Here is a 24073-nt window from a genome sequence, read left to right as displayed (position 1 = left end):
ATGGCATTTCTTTCTGCCTTCTTTCCAGTTCTGGGTGTGGTTCTCAGGTGTGTGGTGAGGGGATGAGTGAGCACAGCCTTCTTTGGGAACAGCTGTCTGGCCAAATACTATGGACAGTGTGAAAGCAAATCGAGTTTGTAATGCTGCTGTGTCTCAAGCAAGGGCTTCCTAGGGCTGCTGCCACTCACAGCAAAGTCTCATCCCCATAAAGTTGTGCTTATGTATATGTGTCACTTTCCTTGTCTGAGACTTTGATTCATGAAAGAATTTGAGTTCATGCCTGTCTATAGATACTTGTATTGCTTTGCTGAGTTGAGGTTAAGCTATGCAGGTTCCACCTATTTGTTCAAAATCATAATTCATAATTTTTGTAGACTTAACAACCCGGTCTCCATCATCCATCAGAATCCATTTTTTTGCAATATCTGCTTTTTGGTTTCCCTTTACTCTGCTCACGATTCCCAAAGTAGTTCCCTAACTTTCCGCTTCCCTCTCAGCCTGTTGCAAAATGCTGCTGCAAACTGTTGGAAGTTGATGGACAAGGAAATAGACAAAGCTCCATTTCTGTCTGTTAGGCGCCCCCAGAGCCGAGCACCATGTTGGTGGAGCCCCAGACCTGAGCTCTCCTGGAGAACCCCAACCAATATCTGGGACCAGTCCGCTGTCAGTCACAGAAGACGACTTGGGTGAGGCAACCAATTATGCTCAGACTCTGGCGGCCGATCCTACAAATGAAATGACAGCAGATTTCATTCCCAGCCACACAGAGGTGGCTGCAAGAGCAACAGCCACGCTGCCAGTGGAGCCAGTGAGGGATGTGGAGGGGTCTGAGCGAGGGCACACGGCAGCTGCTGTAAAGCCCCAGGACAGACAGCCATTTCCTAACAAGATCTTGAGCAGCACAAGCAGCCCCATTTCCACACGGGAGCCACGGGCTGCCACCCACCCACATCCCTCAGGAAAGGCTGCCACCATTACCAGCCCGGCCGGCTCTGGTGCTGGCACCCCTCAGTCCATTCCCAGTGCAGGGATGCAGCACAGTGTTCCTGCCTTGTCCACCCCAGGCATCCAGCAGAGGGAGGCACCAAGTCTTGAAACATCTCTGACTTCAACAGCACATTTCCATCCTCCCAGAAAAGAAACAGCATCTCCATTTTCCACCAGAGAGAAGATGGTGACCAATCCACCGTCAGCACCTCCCACCAGCAAAAGGTCGAGAGATGCAAGCCCCCAGGCACAGCCCCACAGCAGAGCTGCACAGCCTCGGGGTGTAGCTGCTAAGGTCACCACTTCTGCATTCCTACCAAAACCAGCTTCAGGGGGCCCTGCTGCAGTTCCTTCCAGAACAACACAGACAACTGCTGGTCACTTCTCCCCTATGAAGCGAGGGATGGCAGGCAGCGAGGGCAGGAACCCAACAGCAGCCATTGTAAGCGGGTCTGGACACACAGCCCAGCTGCCTGCTCTGCAGGATGTTCTGCAAGGCCGTGCACACTCCTCTTCCCCACTGATGCCTCTGGAAGCCCTGGATCGTGGTGATTTACCCCACTCTCCATCTCAAGAGCCCACTAATGCTGCTGACGGACCGCAGCCTCTCCCTTTGCCCCGGACTCTCAGCTGTACCAAACAGCACTCCTCCCAGGAAGCCCACAGGAGCTCTCAAGGAAGCACAGCCCCGGTTTTGCAAAAAGATGCTGATCATCAGATGACAAGTAAACCTGAAAAATCCGGATTCCCTGAGAAGCCACAGGTTTCTGCTGGTGCATCCTCAGTAAGCCAGTCACAGATGTCCACCTTAAACATTTTCCAGACTACTACAGGGACAAAAGGAGCTACATCTGCACTCTCCCTGGGCATACCCACTCCTGATGTTGTTCCTGCAGCACTTCAGCCAACAGGTGTATCTGCTCCTCCTGCTGGACCCCAGTTAGCAGGCATCCCCAGTTCTGCTGGGCAAGGACTTCACGTACCAACTTCACACACTTCAGCTCATTCCAGGTCTCTGCACCCACCTTTTGCTCAGGAAAGCCTGCCCAGCACAACTGCACATCCCAAAGTGGTGCAGACTGCTGTTTCTGATGGGATCCCAGCACACCTGGCACAGCTGCTGGTGCAGCAGTCGGGTACATCACACCACACACCTACCAAAAACCTCAGTGCTATCAGAACCGATCACCTTAACGTGTTACCATCATTCCCATATTTGTCCTTCCTGCTTAGAAATACCGATGGCATGCTATGCTTGCTTCCCACACAGGATTCCCCTTTGCCTATGCAATTCCCAAATATCAGCATTGGGACTCTGGTTTCTGCTCAGCAAATCCTCACAGTGTCAAATGCTTCATTATTAGATCTAGGGGACTTACCAAACATGAGTTTTTCCAGCTTAATCCTGGTTAAGCCCATATTTATCCTCTTTCCCACCGACAGACCAGGCTTACAGGGGGGGGCCTCTCCTGAGGGTGAAGGCAAACACAAAACCCTCTTGTTCAGCAACCAGCGAGGTGTGAATGCAATTACTGCTGAGCACAGCCATGACATCCCAGTGGTGTCCGCACGCATCCCCCGTACTGCCCCCAAAGCACCTCTCACAGCTGGGAAGTTGCTTTCTTTATCACTACCAGCCGTAGGACTGCCCGATCCCCCACTCCCAGCCCAGCCTCCGTTTGCAATCGCAGAGGCAGTGGATCCAGCTCAGCCCAGCAAGGAAGCAGCACTGCAAGGCACCGGCCTGGTCTCAGCCCCCGCACCGTCCTCTGCCCGTGTGCAGTGCGCTGAGTGTCTGCGCTCAGCCAGGACCACGAATTACCCATTGAGGCTGCCCACAAGCACTGTGCCTTTGCAGTCCACACCGCAAAGCATCCTCAGCTCCGAGCCGCTCCAGAGGCTGCCGTCACCAGCTGGGATTGCACCCAGCACCGTACCACCATCCCCAGCGCCTCCCATTGGCAGCGAAAGGAGAGGTTCAGCTGCGGGCAGCACCGCCTGTCCAGGACTGGCTCTGCATCCCAGGGCAACACCAACCTCACCCTCATCTCTAAGGCCCGACCTTGCCAAGCACCTGGAGTTCACACCCACTGTGCCCAAGCCCTCTGCAGCGATGGAGACCCCAACACCAGTGCTGTCACCATTTTCAGCAAAGGTTCACGTGAAAACAGCAGCATCTGGGAAGCTGCTGGCTGCAGTTACCCGTCCGAGAATGTACACCGGGTCCCCTGCAGGCCCGCCTTCCTCTGTGGCCATGCACGTTCTCCTGCCATCAGCCACAAAACACGACCGGAGCACCCGAGCACAGGGAAACGTGGGAGAAGATGCAAAGCCAGCTGAAGTCAGCACGAGTGCAAGGAAAACAGGACTCGCAGGAAGCAGCACTCCTCTGCCAGCTGTGTTTAACTCGAGGCCGGAGCGGCACCCCGCAGCAGTGCAGGACAGCGAGGCTGCTTTATCCCCAGTGCAACCTGCGTCCGCAGAAGCTGCGACTGAGACACACGGCTCCGCTGAGCAGCACCCTGGACCGCCTACAACAGGATCGGCTGTGGGGCTGCTCCTGAGCACTGAGGAAGAAGAGGAGGTCGGACCCCGCGAGGTGACAGAAGAAGCAGCCGAAGGCTCGGTGACCGAGCTCACACCGCTGGGCTCACAGCCGGGAGAGCCCCGCCGCCGCAGCGCCGTGCAGCCGGAGGGCACCGTGCTGAGCGGGTAATTGCTGCAGGAGATGCCGCTCAGAGGGTGGAGGGATCAACATCTACAGTGCTCCATGGGCTGGTTTGAAAGCACTCAGTCCATTCTGCAGTGACTTCATAAATGTATTAAAAAAAAAAAAAAAAAAAAACAATCTTTCTACATCTCTGTCCTTCCAGACCCAGCTTTCTTTTGCACAGCAGCCTTTGACTCTCTGCCTCTCCTCCTAAACAGCTCTATGTGCATCTCTGTGATGTGGGAGCATCTGCTGGCACAATGAGACATGCCAGCTAAATGTGGACCTTCCCCACACGGCTGTGCAGAGGCAGGAGGTGGTTCTGGTCACACCAGGGTCTACTTGCTCTTCATTTCATTCAACTTGCTTGCAAACATCTTGCAGATCTGTTTGGTTTCACCAAGGAAACCGACTCTAGCACTGAGCAGCTGCACAGCAGAGTTGGGCTCAGCTGGTTTCTTCTTTCCCCTGCAGCGTTGCAGTTGTCAGCGATGAGCTCTGTGGCTCCGGGAACTACACAGTGCGGATGACCCTGCGCCCTGTGGCAGACACCAGCCTGGGGCTGCAGGGCTCACCCCCCACCCAGGACACCTTCCTGGCTCTTGTAGCTGTGCAGAGCAGCCTCCACCCCGTGTTGCGGCTCCGTTCCTGCTGTGTGACACCATCCAGCAGCCTGCAGGGCCCCAGCGCCGTGTGCTGCTCGCTGCCCAGGTATGGCACCAGGACCTCCAGGTGGGGCTGGGCTGGGAAACATGTTCTGTGATCAGCACCATGAGACACATGGCTGTCCTTCCTTCACACTCTGACCCGTAGAAATAACCTGTCCCACTTTCTTGTGCAGTGTTATCATTGTACAGTATCCTCCTGCCCTTCCTCCTGGAGGAGCACACAGCCTGGGAGCAGAGCAGCCCAAAGGTGGGAGACCCTGGCTACAGTGAGAGCTCACCCCTGTGCTGCTGCTGCATCTGAGTCAGGCAATGAGAACCACACTACTGCAGCTGTTTTAGAGGTTTTAGCACAATAAACATCCAAGAAACAACAGCAGGCAAACATCCGGGCTGCGACACTGAGATTTTGGGGATTTTTTTTTGCCTGGGGCATGGTGGCAGACAGCCTATGCAGAGCAGTGTCTGCCCTTCCCTGCCCTTACCTGGGAAGTGCTGGAAGCTGAAGCTTTTTTCTGTTTGCCCTTGCCAGGCTGCCAGCTGAATGCAGACACATCCAGCTACTGCCAAGCAGTGAACCCGGAGCTGCCAGCTTCACCATCCAGCTGTTCCAGATGCTAAATCACTCTGTGGCCTACCTGCACTGTGAGCTCCATGTCTGCCTGCAGGGCCACACAGGCTGTGAGCAGGTACACAGGCAGGGTCTTCCTTCGCTGATCTGAGCACCTTCCAAAGATCCAAGGCTTCCTTCCCCAAGCTTGGCAAGACTCAGCAATGGGGTGCCTGCCAAACCCGTGCCAGTGCCTTGTGCTCGCTGTTGTTCTGCCATGTGTTGAAGAGGCACAGCACTACGAGGCAGGCAGTGCTGGGCTCTGCTCATTGCTCCCATCTCTTTTCAGGATTGCTTTGTTGGTGCAGAGCCACTCCTCCTGCCAGGGGACAGGAACAGGCATGGGAACCCGCACAACCTGGTCTCGTTCGGCCCAGTTCTGAGAGCAATGGACAGCTTAGAGTACAAACCTGCAGAAGGTGGGTCTCCTGCTTGCAGCTCTATCCTGCAGAAATCTCAGCTCAATTTATGGAGCATTTTTTTCTTCTTCTCCTCCATAGTTGAAAGGCAGCAGCTGGTTTCTGTTAATTAGATGTTGCCCAGCTGTTAGTATGGAGAGGGATTCAGTTTGGCACATCAAGAGCATGACAGACCTCCAGAGCTCACTGCCACCATCTCAGTTAATTTCTTGTATGTCTGACTGCTTTTTTTGTTTTGTTTTTTTTTTTGCTAAGAATATTGATGAGACCTTATGGCAAAGCAGGCAGTGTGTCTGAGGGAGGACTACCATTCATAGCACCACAGAACCATGGGATGGCTCAGGTTGGAGGAGACCTCAAAGATCACCTACTTCCAACCTCCTGCCATAGGCATGGCTGTCACTGAGACTGCTCTGTGGAAAGAAGCAGCCACCCCTGCTTGGCATGCTGGAAAGAAGAAGGGATTTTAACCCCCTTTCTCCTCTCCCTTAATGCTATTCACAGCTAGATGATTTTTCTCTTTCCAGGTCCTAATTCTGCCATGCTGGTGCCCATTCTGCTGGGATCCCTGACTGGCTTTGCTGTCTTGGGCAGTGTCTTCATCTGCCTTTTGTTGCATCACAGACAGAAAACTAAAAACCTAAGTTATCCAGAACTTGGAGAAATACGTGGCCTATGAACTACACATAACTGCCTGGTCCTGCCTATCCCACTCCACTGCTACAGTAATCAGAAAAGCAAACGCTTTTGAGTTGCACACTGTATTGCTTTTGTAGACCTGTTGGCCCAGGGAGGAAGATCTCTCTCCTTCCTTTCTTTCCTTCTGCATGCGTGAGCCCACAGACTGCAGAGTAGAGGACTGTAGAAGCAGCCCACCCAAAGGGGAGAATAGATCTGCCAGGAAGCTGAAACCTCTAGGTCAGGGTTCAGGGTCTGTCTTGCAGAAGCACTCATTATTCCTTGCACTGCAGTAGTGCTGTGGAAATTAGCACCACACGCCTTTTGACATCGCCTTACCCACAGAGGTAGTCCCTGTGCTAAGCTGTTAATGCCATTTATGCCCCAGACAAGTGCCATTAAAACTGCTGGAGAGTTAAGGCACAGAGCGAGTCCAAGAATGTGTGCATCGAAGGTAACACAGCTACAAAGGAGCAGTGCCCCAGCACCAAAGGTTTGCCCTCTTCCCTGCAACACATCTGCAATCACAGCAGGTTCTGTGCAAAGCTGCAGCTTGAGGGCTGCTCAGTGGTTGTTGGTAACACATCCCAACCTTCCGGAGCTGTGACAGGGCGCTGGGCTGCAGAGATTCGTCAGCAGTGCAGCTGTGCTTTTGGGAAGAAATCACTCTGCAGCTGTGTGTGGCCCTGCAGTAGTGCTGTGTGGTGCTGGGGCAGTGCCTGCACTCACTGCTATCTGCAGAACTCAGTTGCATCCTGCAGGGCCCAGCACTGTGCAGTGTTGTGGTGCCTCTTGCAAAGGTGAGCTTCAGTACCTGCATGCATTGTAAAGGTGAAAACTGTTAATAAAGAGCTGGCACCTTTATGCTTTATGTGATGAAAGCTTGTTTCTTAAAGTGGTCCCTTTCACAACTAGGGTAAGCTGGTCATAAGAGATAAATAAGGATGAAGTTGACTGGAAAAAGGCAATATAAATCCCATTTATTAAAAAAAAAAAAGGTAGAAAGGATGACCTGAGGAATTACTGACCTGTCTGCCTCACCACTGCGTGGGGGAAGATCACAGAGCAGATCCTCCTGGAAGCTGTGCTATGGCACGTGGAAGAGGGAGGTGATATGGGACAAGCAGCATGGCTCCACCAAGGGCAGCTCCTGCCTGACCAACCGCGTGGCTTTGATGGTGTAACTGCATCAGTGATCAAGGGAGGAGCCACCGATGTCACCTATCTGGACCTCAGTAAGGCCTTTAACACGGGCCTCCACAACATTCTTCTCTCCAAATTGTTAATCTATGAATTTGATGGATGGGCTGTTTGGTGAGGAGGAACTGGTTGGGAGATCGTACCCAGCGAGTGGTGGTGAATGGCTCAGCGTCCGGATGGAGATGGGAGGCAAGTGGTGTCCTTCAGGGTCAGTGCTGGGGCCGGTGCTCATTAACATCTTCATCAGTGATATCAACAGTGGGATTGAGTGCATCCTCTGCAGTTTGCAGATAACCCCAAGCTGTGTGGTGCTGTTGACACTCCTGATAGATGGGAAGGCATCCAGAGAGACCCAGACAGGCTGAGCTCTGGGCCCAGGGGAACCTCAGGAGGTTCAGCAAAGCCAAGTGCAAGGTCTGCACCTGGGTCATGGCAGCACCCACTGTCAGTGCAACTGGGGGACGTAAGGATAGAGCACAGCCCTGCCAAAAAGGACCGGGGGTACTGGTGGGGGGCAGCTGGACATGAGCCAGCAGTGTGCCCTGGCAGCACAGAAAGCCCAGCGGACCCTGGGCTGCAGGCAGAGCAGCGCGGGCAGCAGGGCAGGGAGGTGCTCCTGCTCCTCTGCTGTGCTGTGACAGCTCACCTGGAGCACTGCGTCCACAGGTGGAGTCCTCAGGGCAGGAGAGACGGGGAGCTGCTGGAGCGCAGCCAGAGGAGGGACACAGAAATGGCGGCAGGGATGGAAGCCCTCCCTGCGAGGACAGGCCAAGAGCTGGGGCTGAGCAGCACGGAGAAGAGAAGGCAAGAGAAGGAGAGCTGAGAGCGGCCCGTCAGCATCTGAAGGGGCTGTGAGAAGGGAGGGGACGGACTCTATAGTGGGTCTGTGTGATGGGAGAAGGGGAGATGGCTTCAGACTACAAGAGGGGAGACTGAGGTGGAGCTGAGGAAGAAGGTTTGGCAGTGAGGGCGGTGAGGCGCTGGCACAGGTTGCCCAGAGAGCTGTGACTGCCTCATCCCTGCAGGCACTCCAGGCCAGGTGGGATGGGGCCCTGGGCAGCCTGAGCTGGTGGGGGGCAGCCCTGCCCACGGCCGGGGGTGGCACTGGGTGGGCTTTGAGCTCCCCTCCAACCTGAGCCATTCTATAATCTACAATTCTGAATAAAGATCTGTTGGTAATAACTGCAGGAGCCCTCTGGAGCTGCAGGAAGGCCCGTTGCTCACTGAGCCATCCTATCAATGTCCCACAAGAGTTGCTGCATGCACTATGGAGCATGGGAGCAGCCATTGTGAGTGGGTTCACCAACCACCACCAAAGCAGCCAGCAGCCAGAGCTGGCTGAACTGCCTCGACCAGCTCCTTGCTGTGCTTTCCTGACCTGAAATGCCCCTCCAGGCAGTCAGCAGCTCCTTCATCCCTGCTCCCTGCCTCTCCATGCTGCTTACATTTCTTTTCAAGCAGTTTCTCAGTTTTACGTGCTCATGTTCCTTACATACAAGGTCTGGAGACCCACCCCTTGGCTCACCACGCACCTCCCCATCCCCACTGGGTGTGGAGGAGCTCCAAAGTTATTCCTACACACACTGAAGCAACTGGCAGTGCAGGGCTGCCTCTGATGCCATGGCTTCGGGGACAGAGCAGCAATGTGGCAGCCTCACTGTCTTCAGCAAGGAGGACTTCGAGGAGGACTGGGTGAAAGTGGCCAGCGGGGGCTTTGGGTGTGTGTACCAGGTCAAGCACAAGAAGTGGAGGACGGTCTATGCGGTGAAATGCTCCCCGTACCTGCTGCACGACCCCGGCGCAGAGAGGTAATGCCTGCTCTCCTCCAGCACTGCAATCTGGCATGTATGTGTGTCTTAAACCTAATTAGCAGAGGAGTTTCCAGTAGTTGTTGCTGGGCTCGATGAGTTGATGAAGGTATTTATTCTAAATTTTTATTGCATTCAAGCTGAATGAATCCCGTCTGGTTTGTAGCCACATGCTGATATTTCTTTTCCTGTGATGTTACTGACTCCCGTGGAGATGGCTTAATTTGGCAGTGACCATGCCTTTGGTTTGCAGTGTTTGTGCTCTGCATATTGCATTTAGTCTTTCTATTCTGGGGAATAAGTGAATCAAGCTGATCAGTTTTACTTCTGTATGTATCAGTTCAAGAAAGTTTAATCTTATGGATACCCCCAAAGCAAGAGGGCAGGGGCTTAGCAGTGCTGTGCCAGCACCCACCATCCTGTGCTGGAAGGGAGCAGGTGGGGGCCATGCCTTGCAGCTCTGCCCCAGAAGGGAGCCAGAAACCACACGGGTCCCTCCTTGTGCAGCACTCCATGCTGCAGGCTGTGCCTTTCTGCAGTGAGCCTTTCTACTGGAAATAACACGCCTGGGGTAACCCGGTGTGGGGTCCGTTCCACTGGAGAAAGTCTGGCAGAGGGTTTTGATCGGCTGAACTGTGTTTAGATACGAGGGTGGCCCAGCAGAATGTCATTGTGAGCTCAGATTCATTCCCAGGGTATGCTTTCTAACTTCTAGAAGTCTTTACACTTGTACTGCTTGATGTCTGTCAGCACACTCTGGGCACCCCGACTTGTTCAGCAGGTTGGGAACTGCAAAGATTTAGTAAAGCAAGTCTGGCAGAGCTGGCAGCAATGGGCAGACTTGTCTAGACTGCCTCGGGACCAATTCAAGGGAAATTTGAATCTTTTAGGGGTGTACAGGGCTGCTTGGATAGCCCTAAGCTGCTGTACAGGAACTCCACCTATGGATCAGCACTGACACCATCTCTTGGTTCTTTTTTTTTTTGACCCAGAACTAGTGTGAACTGTCTAATGGAAGAAGCAACCAAGATGGAGAAAATAAAATTCCAGCACATTGTAACTATCTACGGGGTCTGCAACAGCCCTCTGGGCATAGTGATGGAATACATGGCCAGAGGGTCCTTGGAGAAAATCCTGCCCACTCACAAAATGTCATGGCAGCTCAAATTCCGGGTTATCCATGAGATGGGCTTGGCTATGAATTTCCTGCACAGCATGACACCTCCTTTGCTTCACTTAGACCTAAAGCCAGGGAACATCCTCCTTGATGGGAATATGCATGTCAAGGTATGGCCTTATTGTTTGCAGGGACAGGTCATTTCTCTTGGTAGTACATAGGCTGTTTTGAGTCCAGAAGCCTAACACTCATCATTAAGATTGACATCTGCAGCTTGCAAGAAGCAGCTGGTAAACAAATTGCATGATATATTCCAGATTATGTAGGAGATTCATAGAATCACAGAACGGCTCAGGTTGGATGGAGCTCAAAGCCCACCCAGTGCCACCCCCGGCCAAGGGCAGGGCTGCCCCCCACCAGCTCAGGCTGCCCAGGGCCCCATCCCACCTGGCCTGGAGTGCCTGCAGGGATGGGGCACCCACAGCTCTCTGGGCAGCAGCGCCAGCGCCTCACCGCCCCAATTGTGCCAGAACTGGGAATACAGAGGAAAATGCTGATCCAGATGCTGCTGGACTCGGTGAAAAGCACTGATTTTGGTTTTAGCTGGGTTTTCTCAGGTTTATCAGACACCTCCTCATATTCCTGATCATGAAGGACAGAGATATCTCCCAGCTAAAATGAAGAGAAGTGAGATGGTGAATGTTAGAGAGAATGTCATGTTCTCTGCTTGCAGATCTCAGACTTTGGGCTCTCCAAATGGATGGAGCAGTCAAGCCGAATGCAATATATTGAAAGCTCTGCTTTGAGGGGCACTTTGAGCTACATCCCCCCAGAAATGTTTCTGCAGAACACCAAGCCTCCAGGAATCAAATACGACGTGTACAGGTAAGGGCTGCCTTTCTGCACATGGGTGAGACAGCATTCAAATATTCTTCTGGCCAAATTGCTTTGCAGCCCACTTATAAAAGCTATGTTCTGGATGTCTGTCAGCTCCTTCACTACTGCACTGCACAGTGATCCGAGAGAAATAGCAAAGGGGGATTCATGTGGTCACATGCACTTGCACCAGTCAGGCACTCGATAGCGCAGTAGGAATAAAATGGGCTGTATAGGGATGTAGGCTGTCATGAGAAATGCTATAAGTCACTCATCCACTGCTCAAGCCTTGTGGCAGACATCAGAGATGCATGTGATGATTCATAGAATATTGTCCTCTGGGGGTGTGGTGGGTTCCCAGTTCTTCCATCATGAAGGACAACTTTCCTACATTTCTTGGGAAGACAAAAGTAATTAGTGGATTTTATGTTTGTGTCCGATGAGAACTCTATGGAAATGATTGCTCACAATCTCTCATTGCAGCTTTGGAATTGTCATTTGGGAGGTGCTTATGCAGAAGAAGCCTTATGCAGGTAAGTATGAGAGTGAATCCACTTCTTACATGCTCTGCACTCATTAAATGTTTATTACAGCCACCTCCACAGAGAAAAAGCCCAATGTATGCTGCTGTGACTCTTTCAGGAGCCAACATGATGGCCATCATCGTCAAGGTAGCAGCAGGCAAGAGGCCCTGCCTGGAACCCATCAGTGACGACTGGCCAGGGGAATGCCAGCAGATGGTGGACTTGATGAAGAGGTGCTGGGATCAAGACCCTAAGCAAAGACCGAGCTTTACAGGTGCAGTATTTGAACAGCGAATGGATTAGGCAAAGGTCAGCTGCAGGAATCAACAACTGGGGGATAAGCTTGCATGTAACTGGCTGCCAGATAAAGTGCCTGTCGCTTTGGCAATGCTTGGTACCCATCTGCTGTCAACACATCCTTTTTGTCCCTCTTGCCTTCCTCCCCATGCAGAGGATAACAGAGGACTCCCACAGCCCTGGGTGCTGACTGGGTAATCTGCACAGCTAACAGTCTCCCTGCTCCTGCAGATATCCCTGTAGAAACAGACATGCTGCTGTCACTGATACAAAGCCTTGTTGTGGATCCAGAGAACGAGCGCCTTGTCAGAAAGATGTCCCACAAACCTGCCATTGCTGGGAACCAGCAGGTAAGCAAGGCTGCTTAGTGCCTGGGGAAGTGCTCTGAGTCCCTCCCTCTTCTTACTAGCTCCTGAGGAAGTATTTCCTCTCCCATCACTATTTATCATCAGAGCACCTCAACACCCTGTGTGTGCTTGCATAGGGTGCACATCTGTCATTCATTTATGGGGATGGGAAAAGTCCAAATCAATCTAGGAAGCTGCCCACTGTGCTAAACGATAGATGGTCCAACAGAAAGGTCCTTCCTTACAGCTCTATTGCGGTGGCTTTGTCATATCTAAAAAGTTGGAGCTAAGGAGCAAAGTCCCATGATGTCCTGAGATATCTTCAGGCTCCTGCATGCCCGTTAGTGTCATGACTTGCTCTGCTCTCAGGATTGGATAAAAAACACACGAATGACCACACAAAACTCTGGAGCAAAGAAGAAATTTGTGCTAAAGATATATAATGCAAATAAGCAACTTTCTCTTACGTTTTTTTCTTTCCCCCTTCCCGAAAATGAGAGTGACAAAGAAGAGCTTATCTTCTCTCAAGACGCCAGAGCCAGTGGTAAGTAGGGAACTCTTCTTCATCAAGATAAGGAAGAGGGAAACCAGAAGAATAGGCTATTTCATTGCTCTCCAGAGATAAGGATATGTCTCAAGGAGGTTTTCTCTGTGTGTGACTTTTCGTTTTAAATTAAACAAAATGAACTATATGGGAAATAAGTTCCCATGATGCAGAGACCAAACATCTCATGGCTTCGAAAGAAACATTTCACATTCCCTATCTCTAGGACGCTTTTATTTCATCACACAACATGAGGAGCCGCATGCTGTCCCTCCTGTTTTGTGCATACCGAGCTGTTCCATTCTGCCTTTCTCCCCCTGGTGTTCTGTTTCCCCTGCCTTTAGGAACCGGTCACCAGGAGGTTCACGGCCCACCTTCTCACAGTGAGATGGAAAGCCCAGAGGACATCCTGTATCAAGAGATCTGGAGAGTTCATGAGAACGGCCTCACACTGCTTCACTTCGTGGTGATCCAAGGAAATGTGGAAAAGGTGAAGTTTCTCCTGAGCTGCAAAGCCAATGTGAACAGCCAGGCGGTCTGTGGCTACACCCCGCTCATCGTGGCTGTTCAGAAGAGATCACCAGAGATCTGCTCGGTGCTGATAGAGCACGGTGCGGACACCAACATGCCCGATGAGGATGGCTGGACACCTCTTCACTTCGCTGCTCAAAATGGGGATGACAGAATTGTTCGCCTCTTGCTGGACCACCAGGCTCATGTCAACGCTCAGGAGCACGACGGGTGGACCCCTCTGCACTTGGCATCCCAGAACAACTTTGAGAATGTGGCCCGAGTGCTGCTCTCTCGCCAGGCTGACTCCAACACCCAAGAGGTGGATGGGAAAACCGCCCTCCATGTGGCAGCCTGCTTTGGGCACGTCGGCCTGGTGAAGCTCCTCGCCAGTCAGGGAGCAGACCTGGAGAAGAAGCAGAAGAACCACAGGACTCCACTCCACGTGGCTGTGGAGAGAGGGAAGTTCAGGGTAGTCCACTATTTGCTGAAGAACGGGGCCTGTGTCAACAGCCTGGACCAAAACCATTACAGCGCCCTGCACCTGGCCGTGGTGAGGGGGAAATATCTCATCTGCGAGAAACTCATCAAGTACGGAGCCAACGTCGAGCTGCGGACGGACAAAGGCTGGACCCCCCTGCACCTGGCTTCATTCAAAGGACACATCGAGATCATCCACCTGCTGAAAGACAGCTGTGCCAAGCTGAACGTCAGGGGAAGCATGGGCTGGACACCGCTGCATTTGGCCACGCGCTACAGTGAAGAGCCGGTGGTCAGCGAGCTGCTGAGGTGTGGGGCAGACCCCAACATCGCCGAGAAGTCCGAGTGGGCCCCCCTGCATTTTGCAGTGCAGCGGGGCTCTTTTCTGACTGTCATCAATCTCCTGGAGTGCAGGGCAGACGTCAACGTGAAGAACAAAGTGGGCTGGACACCGCTGCACCTCGCCGTCCTCAAGGGCAACATGGCCATTATAAAGACCTTGATTAAGGCTGGTGCTCTGCTCAATGTGGAAGATATTACTGGCTGCACAGCCCTCCAGTTGGCAATTAGGCACCAGAAAGAAAACATCATTACGTTGCTCCAAGGCAAGGACTTGCAGATGAATACATTGCAGAATAGGACCCTGGTGAATGATGTTCAGATTTCAAGACCCAGAACTGTTCCAAGAAGGACAGATTTGTAGATTCATAGCATCTGGCATTTATCACTCAAATTTTCCAGTATCAGAGCCTTAAGTCACTATATCCTGTCACCTGGCGATTACAGGGGATTTTTTTTCAACGGCAATTCTTGAGTATAAATACTAAAAGAATAAAAGAGAGCTACAGAGGGAAGATGGCAAGTTATTTTTGAGAGTGACTGAATTTATAGCCCCTTTTGGCTTGGTGATGCTGGCGTTAGGCTGTGCTTCTCTGTTCTGATACTCACTGTGTGGGGGTGGAAAAGGATATGTGTACTCCCTTTTACAGCGGACACTGCTGGAATCATGCACAGCAGTGCACATACAGGTGTCTTCCATATGTTTTCTTGCTTTTATTCTTTGTTTTCTGACAGAGCAGATTGGTGTAAAACAGCTTGGCGCAGGTGGGAATTGAGTCTTCTCACCTGCTGCTGGAAATAGACACCAAGCAAATGGTGCAGTGATGTGTCAGATTTTCTGACATCTCATTTTTGTAACAAGAGCCTTTATTAAAAATAAACCGAGTAAGAAAAATCTCTGGTGAGAAGTATTTAAATGGATGCAATGCACTGCAAAGTAATTCCACTCCATCCCTTAACCACTCAGGCTGTCATTCCAAAGACATCTTGAAGGATAAACCAAGAAATGGGTGCAGTTGGTGGATGCAGTCAGGTGGGGTTCCTTCCTGCCTTAGCTGAGGGCTATTAGTTTGCAAGGCTGCTCTCAGGCTCCTCTTCTCTTTGACCAGACAGGCTTGTCTGGAAAGTGTTGCTCACGGTATTGAATGAAATTGTTTAGATTCAAATTTTTTTTTGCTGATAGTATGTTTTTGTGGATGTTTCTGTGGATGCGTAGAAAAGGCGTGATGACAAATGCATCCTATTTATGCAGCTGGTCCTACTTTAAGGGTTGTTTTTACAGGCAAGAAATCAGTGGGATTGTCCTGAAGCAAGTTAGGCAGCAGTGCAGGTGATGCAGTGTGCCAGCTGGGGAGACTTTGGGGCCAAAAGAAGTGATCACAGAGTCATAGAGTGGGTTAGGTTGGAAGAGACCTTGGATTTCATCTAATTCCAACCCCTGCTGTGGGCGCCAGATCAGGCTGATGCAGAACAGAACCTGCTATTTTCAGCTGAAGGTTCAAGTGATGTCACCAGTGGGAAGTTGTCTTTTCTGTCTATTGGGAAGATTTTCTAGAGCTTGACGACCTTTGTGGAAAACATGTAGCCTTTAAGGATTTTGCTGCAGTGAGCAGCATTTTTGTGCCACTTCTGATACTCCCACTGTGATCTGCTAAGCCATTCCAGACTCATATGCAATGATGTCTCTCTCTTTCATTTTAGCTAGAAAGATGTGGCAATACCAGTAAACAACCCACAGCTCTGTTTACTCTGTTCAGGGCGAATGCCACAGGGCAGGGAACTCCTTTTCCACCCCAGCCAACAACAGGAGCTGCCCTGTATAGGGAGGATCTGCTAGTAGCTCACTCCAGGCATAAGAAGAGCTCATTGTCCTAGGAAAGCTGGCAGCTGCTTGATCAGAGCAGAGAAGAAAGACAGAACAGAAGCATCTTTAAGTGCTCCATGAGACTGAAGATATATTGCTGTATGTGAGTCATAACTGTATTTCACTGCTTAATGCAGCGTACATTTCCCCTTGCCTGAGCTCCAACCCACTGAAGCTGTCTGGACTGTGCTAAATAAAAGAGCAGGTGGGGTGGCTGCAGTGGCTGTGACTGCTATAAAACGTCCCTTTGTCCCTTCTTGCACATTTATTTTCCTTTTGAAATTTGACAAGCTGAACTCATAGCGAAGTATTGCCAAACCCAGGGCAGGAGGTGGGCTGCTTCCAGGCAGGGAGAAACTGGGAAACCTCCTCCAGCCACGGGAGCAGAGCTCTGTGTGCTGCTGGTGTGTGGGCACTGTTTGCAACTGAGCCGCATTCTGTGGGGAAATGAATGATGTTACTTTGGAAGAAATGGAATTGGCTTGGACAGGTGCACTCATTCCTGGGGAAAGAACTGGCTGGAGGGCCGGGCCCAGAGATGGTGGTGAATGGAGTTACATGCAGCTGTGGGGCTCCCCAGGGGTCGGTGTTTGGGCCCTTCTTACTTAATAACTTTATTGATGATCTGGATGAAGGCACTGAATGCATCCCAGCAAGTTGGCAGACAACACCATGCTGGGGAAGCGTGGATCTGCCTGAGGGCAGGCAGCCCTACAGAGGACCTGGACAGGAGAGCGGCTGAGGGAGCTGGGATTGTTCAGTGTGGAGAAGGGGAGCTCAGGGGAAACCTCACTGCTCTCTGCAGCTCCCTGACTGGGGATTGAGGAGGGCTGGGGGTCCGCTCTTCTCCTGGGTAACAGTGATAGAAGGAGAGGAATGGCCTCAAGTCACTCCAGTGGAGGTTCAGGCTGGATATTAGGAGAAGCTTCTCCAGAAAAGTGGCCATTGGTAGAGGCTGCCTGGGGAGGTGGTGGGTCACCATTCCTGAAGGTACACAAGAACCATTCAGACGTTGTACTGAGGGACACGGCTTAGTGGCGGTAGGAGGACAGTTGAACTGGATGATCTCGAACATCTTTTCCAAACTGCGTGAGGCTGTGATTCAATGACAGGTGCAGCTCCTCTCTGCTCACACCTGTCCCCTCCTGCAGCACACGTGGGTGACTTCAGCAAGGCCTTCAACAAGTGTGGCATGCATCTTGTTCATTGCTGGTGTGGTGCGCTGAGGCGGTCAGCCTCTTATCCTGAGTAACAGAGACAGAATGAGAGGGAATGGCTTCAGGTTGTGCCATGGGAGGTTCAAAGTGGATATTAGGAAAACCTCCACAAGAGTGTTTGGGCACTGGCACAGCTGCCCAGGGGAATGGTGAGATCACCATCCCTGGAGGTGATCAGGAAATGTGGAGATGTGGCACTGAGGGACACAGACAGTGGGCAGTATAAGTGGATGGTTGGACTGGATGATCCTAGAGCTCTTTTCCAACCTCAGCAATTCTGTGATTCTCTGATTCATTGGCTGCTTCCTTGTAGCGTCAGAATATCCAGTTTTGATAAGATGTAAAGCAAAGGCAAACAAAAATCCTTAACATCTGCTAATTTCACTTTGATTCTTATAATAACTATTTGGTGCCAGTTTTCAAAGGGAGGAGGAAGAAGACTTACAGGGTGGGATTAGAGGCTGCTGCAAGTGAGATGAAAGAACTTTGTAGCCTGGATTTGTGTTACAGGAGAATGAAATAGACAACACCTGTATTACATTCTTATTCCTCCACTGGCATGCTGAAGGAAAACTCATTACATTGTCATCAACAACAGTAGAATTAAGAATGAGTGCTTGGCCAACACCAAGCATTGCCTCCATGTGGAGTGTCCTTCAGCACTGCAAACCTGGATGTCCTCAGGATGTGCCCAGTGTCACCACATAGGTCTCTGGAGACAGACATTGTGCTGCTGCCCACAGCAGTGCCAGGACTGGATCCATGCACCTGCAGAGCTGCTCACAGCCTTGAGCAGAGCAGTGCTGCTAGCAACTTGGAAGCTTTGCCTCTAATTAAAACGTCTTGTTTCTCGTTCTCATACAGCTCGGAGATCTCTTGCTGAGACCTAAGCTGTTTAGCTGTTGTTAAGCTGTCAGAGGCATTGCATTAAATATGAGGCACAGACAGACAGCTCTCCCTTGGTGTGACATTTTTACTCCAATACCACTTTGAAGATGTTTTCTTAGCAGCGATGCTTGAAATTCTGCAGGATGATGGATGTGACTGGCAGCAGGAATGTCTGTCTGCCTGAACTTACAAATGAAGAAATCCATCAACCCCAAGAACAGCCCAAACCCACAGCAGTAACCCAAGTCAGTCCAGGGAGAGCTTTTGTTGATGAGTGCTCCCAGGGGCTTGGATCTGTGACAGAAACTTCTGGTGCTCATTTCACATGCTTTAACCTCCAAATAGGAGAAAACAGTGAGGCGTGAGGGACTGTCTTCTGCCTGTTTCCCAGCCTGTCCGGGCTGATTGCAGTCATTGCTCACACTGAGCTGTGGGACATCACATTGTTTGATAGTGATGGGATGAGAGAGAATGGCTTTAAAGTGAAAAAGCAGAGATGTGGGTGAGCTGTGAGGAAGCAATCCTTTGGTCAGGGCAGTGAGGCGCTGGCACTGCTGCCCAGAGAGCTGTGGGTGCCCCATCCCTGCAGGCACTCCAGGCCAGGTGGGATGGGGCCCTGGGCAGCCTGAGCTGGTGGGGGGCAGCCCTGCCCACGGCCGGGGGTGGCACTGGGTGGGCTTTGAGCTCCATCCAACCTGAGCCGTTCTATAATCTCTGACATGGGAGTTGGAAGCACCACTGCTCAGCTCCTGGCTTCCCATGCGTACGTACATCCCCAGGAGCACAGGCACAGTGCTGAGCTGGAGCAAAGCCTTGCTGGGCTCTCTTCAGCACCGCTGGGGGAACATGAGCATCTCTGTCACTTGAAATATTTACACAAAATAAAGAAATCCAATTGCCACATAATTCAATAGCTCATTTCTATCATTGCTCTGACAGAAAAACAAAACTCAGCTCAGATGTCATGGAGCGCTCTCCAGAAGAGCTTAATTAAATTTATAATGAAAATAACAGGGGATTAAGAAGGCACAAGGGAAATTTATTCCTCTTGCAGAACATTACGGAGGTGATAGAAGCAATTTTCAGAGAAAATTACCTGTTTGCTACTCAGTTTCTATAGAAATTAAATGAGTCTTTACAAACTCTGGAAAGCTGCATTCCAGCCCCCACTTTCTTTGTGACTGTGCAACTTGCTGCTTGTTATTTCTATAATTAATCGTGGGTCTTCACCTCAAGCCCCCCTCCCCCCCCCCTTTCCTTTCTTCAGATGTGCTTCAGTCTTTTGTCCCTGCTGATAACATGATATAACCATCCATATATCTCTTAAGCAAGAGCTGCCAGCGCTGACAGTGTGTGTCAGCTGTGCCTGCTGTAAGGAGCAGGAACAAGACCTAAATCTTCCACCAGCTCAAGTGCATCACTCAGATTCTTTAAAAGGCCAGCCTTAAGTCTCATGAAAATCCTGTCTTTATGCTATTTTCAGTTGCCTGGGTGAAAGCAGAGCAGCGCTCCTCACAGCCTTGCTCAGGACATTGCGTTCCTCCAGTACACAGATTTGCTTCTCTCATTGAAATGCAGAAATGCATGTTGCATTTCTGATTTTCTTCCACTGCCTAATTTCTGCAACAAGATTGGGAAGGTCATTAATAGACAGTATCTGTAAAGGCTCTGAGGTCTGCGGATGGAAAGCAGGGACAGAGTGACAGGGTTCAGGAAACACAGAGACGTGGCACTGAGGGACACGACCAGTGGACAACATTGGTGGTAGGTGGATGGTTGGACGGGGTGATCTAGAGGTCTTTTCCAAGCCTCATGATTTGATGATTCTATGATCTCACATCAGCCTACGTAGGCCAAGCTTACCTGGCTTGGGAGTGCTACCTTGCATCTACACCTTCTGCAGCAGCCCCAGCCAACGTGCACTGCTCGAGCAGCCCCAGGTCATTGCTCCTGACAGCCTTCTCTTGTTGTTCAAATCCCTCTCAAAATGACATGCTTTACAGTGCCAAGGGGCAATGTTCAGATGACATCACTTCTGTGCGTGGGACAGAAAGGACTTAAAGCATCTGAAACTTGGGTTCTCTGTGATTTGTGCTTGTGAAAGTGGAAAACAAGTTAAAGCCAGACAGGCTGAACCTCTGTCATCTGGCACCTTGCAGAGTTATAGACGTGTATGTGCAATGAGTGTAATTCACTCTTGGTCTGATTTTGCAGTCTTTTGCATTTATTTAGCTCTATGCATTGTGGAAGATGCTGGAGGATCAGTTCTACAGGCCACTGGGTTCTTTTGCAATTTCAGATGTGTTTAGTTAATTAAATGCTTGCTGTTGAAGCATACTGAAGCAGGGGTGACATAAAATATCTCTACACAGATATGGCTGGGAGATTGAATCCGAGCAGCTCCTATTTGTTTTTTAGGAAAACAAGCAATTGTTCTGTTCTCTTATTTATTCAGATTGCTGTTGTTTTTCCCCTTGCAGTGGACCAAAGGTATCACTGACTTCAATTCTTCAAGCAGCTTTTCAACCCTTTGCTCCGTTAAGCCACGGGGGTACAATTTGGGGATGTTGGACCAGCAGTCTGCATTTGATTTCTGTTGCTCCCATGAAAGAGACCCATAGGGAAAAGGCTAGGGTGCTAAGGGTTAAAATTACATAACCTGGGAAAGAGTTATTTGCGAGCACTATCCATGCACTGACAGCGTCTGCATTGTGTTTGTGGGTGTTCAAGTGACCAATGGTTGCTACCCCCCATTACCATATCTCTATAGCATCTTTGAAACCTTCTAGATCTTTTCAGGTTGTTTATGTAAAGGAAAACAGCTCTATTCATAGGATCTCCAAGTCCTCAGACATTCATGGAGAATTTTGGAGTATGATGGATGCTATCAGCATTCTGCTTCTTGCTTCCCTTCTGACTCTTAACACGTACAGTTCTCAACCAATGCTGCATAAACAAATCCAGTGGAGAGTAAATATATCTGTGGATGCAAGGAATGGTCCTGCCACATCTCACATTCATACCAGAGAAGTGAAAGCTGTGACTGATATTGATTTCTTAAGTGGTTTCTTAGTGTCGCATCTGTCTAGAAATAATTTTTCACATGAGAAATTTACAACCTAACTGAGGGGAAGTGAGCAAGTGGGGTTTGTCATGCCTATCATGGAATGATGGATTTTCTGCTGAAAAATTTCTTTTCAGAAGAAGTGCTTTTGCCTTGTTGAAAGTAATTTGTGGGAATTTCAGTGAAAGATTTCAGTTTTCCATGCTAAACTCATTAAAGGAGAATATCTGAAAATCAGAGAGACACAGAACAGCTCAGGTTGGAGGGGAGCTCAAAGCCCACCCAGTGCCACCCCTGGCCGTGGGCAGGGCTGCCCCCCACCAGCTCAGGCTGCCCAGGGCCCCATCCCACCTGGCCTTGAGTGCCTGCAGGGATGGGGCACCCACAGCTCTCTGGGCAGCAGTGCCAGTGCCTCACTGCCTTCACATCTAACTGATATCTCCCCTCTTGTAGGGGAGAAGTCCCTTCCTCAGCCTGCCTTCACAGCAGAGGTGCTCCAGCCCTCTGAGCATCCTTGTGCCCTCCTCTGGACCCGCTCCAGCAGCTCTGCATCCCTTCTGTCCTGGGGGCCCCAGGCCTGGGCACAGCACTGCAGGTGGGGCCTTGCAGGGGCAGAGCAGAGGGGCACAACCCCCTCCCTCTCCCTGTTGGTGCAGTCCAAGGGACTGGTGGCTCCTTGAAATGAAGTATTTCAGTTTGCATTTGTGTTTTGCATTAACATCAAATGTTTTTGTGTTGATATTATTGGAATCAAAATAAAGGTTGATAAAGGTAAATTGGAATTACATCTGCAAAATTTCCGGACGGAAATCTGGAAAGGAGACAAAACACTCTGGTCTTTTCTAGCAGAAATCCATTCCTGGCATTACCTGTGTTCTGAGTTCTATCTCGCTGTGCTCTCTATCAGTGTTAATCTGCTCAGTAGATGATAGCACGGTGCCATTCAAATCCCTGCACGTCCTGCCTGTGATGCCATTTGTCTGTGAATGCATGCTGCTGTTCTTCCCTATCTCCCATTGTTCTGTTCTTGCTCTGAAGATGACTTGTTAGATCTTAGGCTCCCCACTGTCCAACCCATTCCCACCCTGCTCTAAGCCATTATGGCTTGCAGTGATCCAGACTTGGAGGCAGCAGGGAATGAGATCAAGGCTGTGACAAGTCTCTTGCCACGTTTTATCACACAAATGGATCTTCAAAGGCTGTCTGCATGTGACACTGCCTTTACTGAACTGCACCTCTCTTTCCGGCAGCGATGGGTGTTTCCAAGAGTGTTTTGAATAGGGCTGGGAGGAACTCTGGGATGGTATCCTGTCGTCTTCAGGAATGGTTTTATGCAACATATTTCTCTAACTTGTCCTTAAGAGCCATCTGTTACAGAGATCACTTCCCACAGGACTTTGTTCCAATGCTGCACTGTAGCTAAATCAGGTTGCAAATAACTGCACCTGACAATAAGCAAGTCCCAAATTAGTGGTATACAAAACATTTATTGTTTTTGTTACCAATCACTACAACATGGGCCAAGTTCTCCTGCATATGTGACTTACAAATAGAATAAAACCCTATAAGAACAGAATGAATCACATCATGCTTCAAAGAGGCAGTTGCTCATTGTACCCATGCTGAAAAGCTGTGCTCTGGTTCACAGGTAATGCTGCTGATGCCTTTATGAGTCACTCATAAGCATTGCTGCATTTAATCAGTTGCTCTCCTCTTCAAGAAGGTGAGACCAAAGCTTTTCTTTGGGTGAGTGTCCAACTTGTTGGAGTTGGAAATTCCAGGCATAGATTGCCAGGTGGGGTCTTCAGGTCCACATCTGCAAATGTGCACCCATTTTGTGCATCCACCTGCACTTATGTTCAGCCTAAGGCAACAAATTTCCACATGGGATCAGCGTGAACAGCTTACATCTGGTTTTATAACAAATCTCTCCATCCAATGCCACTTGATGAGGGGGAGTTCTGGAATGAATATCCCAGAGCTTTCCTTAGTTTCTTGTCTGCAATAGCTCCAGAATACAAATACTCATGATATACTGAGTTGCATGAGTGCAACTCATCAAAAAATATTGTGTTAAAGATTCCATCTCCCTTTGGAGCAATTATGCAGAGGAAGATCTGGCCGGGATAGACCAAAAAATATGCAGTAATCAGATGCAATAAAGGAAGGTTGGGCTGTGAGCACCTGATGGAGCAGTGGGTGTCCCTGTTCATTGCAGGGGAGTGGGACCAGATGGCCTTTAGAAGTGCTTTCCAACTGAAATTATTCTATGTTCTATAAAATGAGCCTTTCTCTGCTGCTGTTAACCCAGAGGTGAACTTCTTCAGAAATGGAAAAACATTGTGGATGCTGACAGCTTTTGGCTATGGCCAGATTTAAGTCTGGGGCACAGCTGGACTCATTCCATGGCACTTGTGCTGCTGCTCTCCACCAGAGCTTGTTTCTCAGAGAGGCACAGGAGAGCTTCTCTGGTAACGGCAGATTTTATTCTTGTTCTTTGGACAAGCTTATCTGCCTTCCTCAAGCAGGAAAAAAGTAACTCTTTAGAAAAGATTTGGGGAATTGGTCTCTTTGGGAATGACAGTTTGCTTCAGGGCTTTGCTGAACCTGACCTGCCTCACTTTGCTGGAATATTTGTTGTCTCCCCAGAGAGATGAGTAGGGCCATTTGTTGGCTGGCTTGTTCCTGCGACTGCACACAGTTGTGCTCTTCTGAAGGCTCATCCCCAGAGACACCAGTGAGTGCAGGGAGATGTCAGAGGACAGAAGTAATGGGAGGGGGAAGCAACAAAACAGCCATCATGAAACAAACAGCAACAACAAAAAAGAGAGAAAAGGTGGAACTTGTCCAAAACCTGCTGAGACTCTTGCAAAAGTACTGTTTTCATGTTAACAAGATGTTCAGGATGTCAGAGCAACTCACACTGCTG

The 24073-nt window shown here is 50.2% G+C and overlaps 2 protein-coding genes across 2 annotated transcripts; both read left to right on the top strand.

Moving 5' to 3' along the window:
• The first annotated feature begins 1794 nt into the window (after window positions 1-1794).
• LOC125703540 (proteoglycan 4-like) lies at window positions 1795-8092 on the top strand. Its single transcript, XM_048968132.1, has 5 exons — window positions 1795-3699; window positions 4172-4408; window positions 4895-5051; window positions 5262-5419; window positions 7936-8092. Exons 1-5 carry the CDS (start codon window positions 2234-2236, stop codon window positions 8090-8092), a joined length of 2175 nt encoding a protein of 724 aa, XP_048824089.1. The 5' UTR covers window positions 1795-2233.
• Window positions 8093-8889: 797 nt separating this feature from the next.
• ANKK1 (ankyrin repeat and kinase domain containing 1) lies at window positions 8890-14475 on the top strand. Its single transcript, XM_048968388.1, has 8 exons — window positions 8890-9077; window positions 10070-10364; window positions 10928-11079; window positions 11554-11603; window positions 11713-11868; window positions 12123-12241; window positions 12737-12782; window positions 13127-14475. Exons 1-8 carry the CDS (start codon window positions 8890-8892, stop codon window positions 14473-14475), a joined length of 2355 nt encoding a protein of 784 aa, XP_048824345.1.
• The last annotated feature ends 9598 nt before the right edge of the window (window positions 14476-24073 follow it).

Source organism: Lagopus muta, chromosome 22 (genome assembly GCF_023343835.1).
Source record: "Lagopus muta isolate bLagMut1 chromosome 22, bLagMut1 primary, whole genome shotgun sequence".
NCBI lineage: Eukaryota > Metazoa > Chordata > Aves > Galliformes > Phasianidae > Lagopus > Lagopus muta.
Note: the sequence above shows the minus strand (reverse complement) of the source record. Positions and strands in the feature narration are given on the sequence as shown.

What these genes read in the sequence shown, in the direction of transcription:
- LOC125703540 (XM_048968132.1), top strand. Translation starts at nt 2,234, where the DNA reads ATGCTATGCTTGCTTCCCACACAGGATTCCCCTTTGCCTATGCAATTC. An exon ending in GTGTGCTGCTCGCTGCCCAG is followed by an intron (nt 4,409 to 4,894) that starts GTATGGCACCAG and finishes TGCCCTTGCCAG; the next exon opens with GCTGCCAGCTGAATGCAGAC. An exon ending in CCTGCTTGCAGCTCTATCCT is followed by an intron (nt 5,420 to 7,935) that starts GCAGAAATCTCA and finishes CTGCGTCCACAG; the next exon opens with GTGGAGTCCTCAGGGCAGGA.
- ANKK1 (XM_048968388.1), top strand. Translation starts at nt 8,890, where the DNA reads ATGGCTTCGGGGACAGAGCAGCAATGTGGCAGCCTCACTGTCTTCAGC. An exon ending in ATGGGAATATGCATGTCAAG is followed by an intron (nt 10,365 to 10,927) that starts GTATGGCCTTAT and finishes CTCTGCTTGCAG; the next exon opens with ATCTCAGACTTTGGGCTCTC. An exon ending in CCATTGCTGGGAACCAGCAG is followed by an intron (nt 12,242 to 12,736) that starts GTAAGCAAGGCT and finishes CCCGAAAATGAG; the next exon opens with AGTGACAAAGAAGAGCTTAT.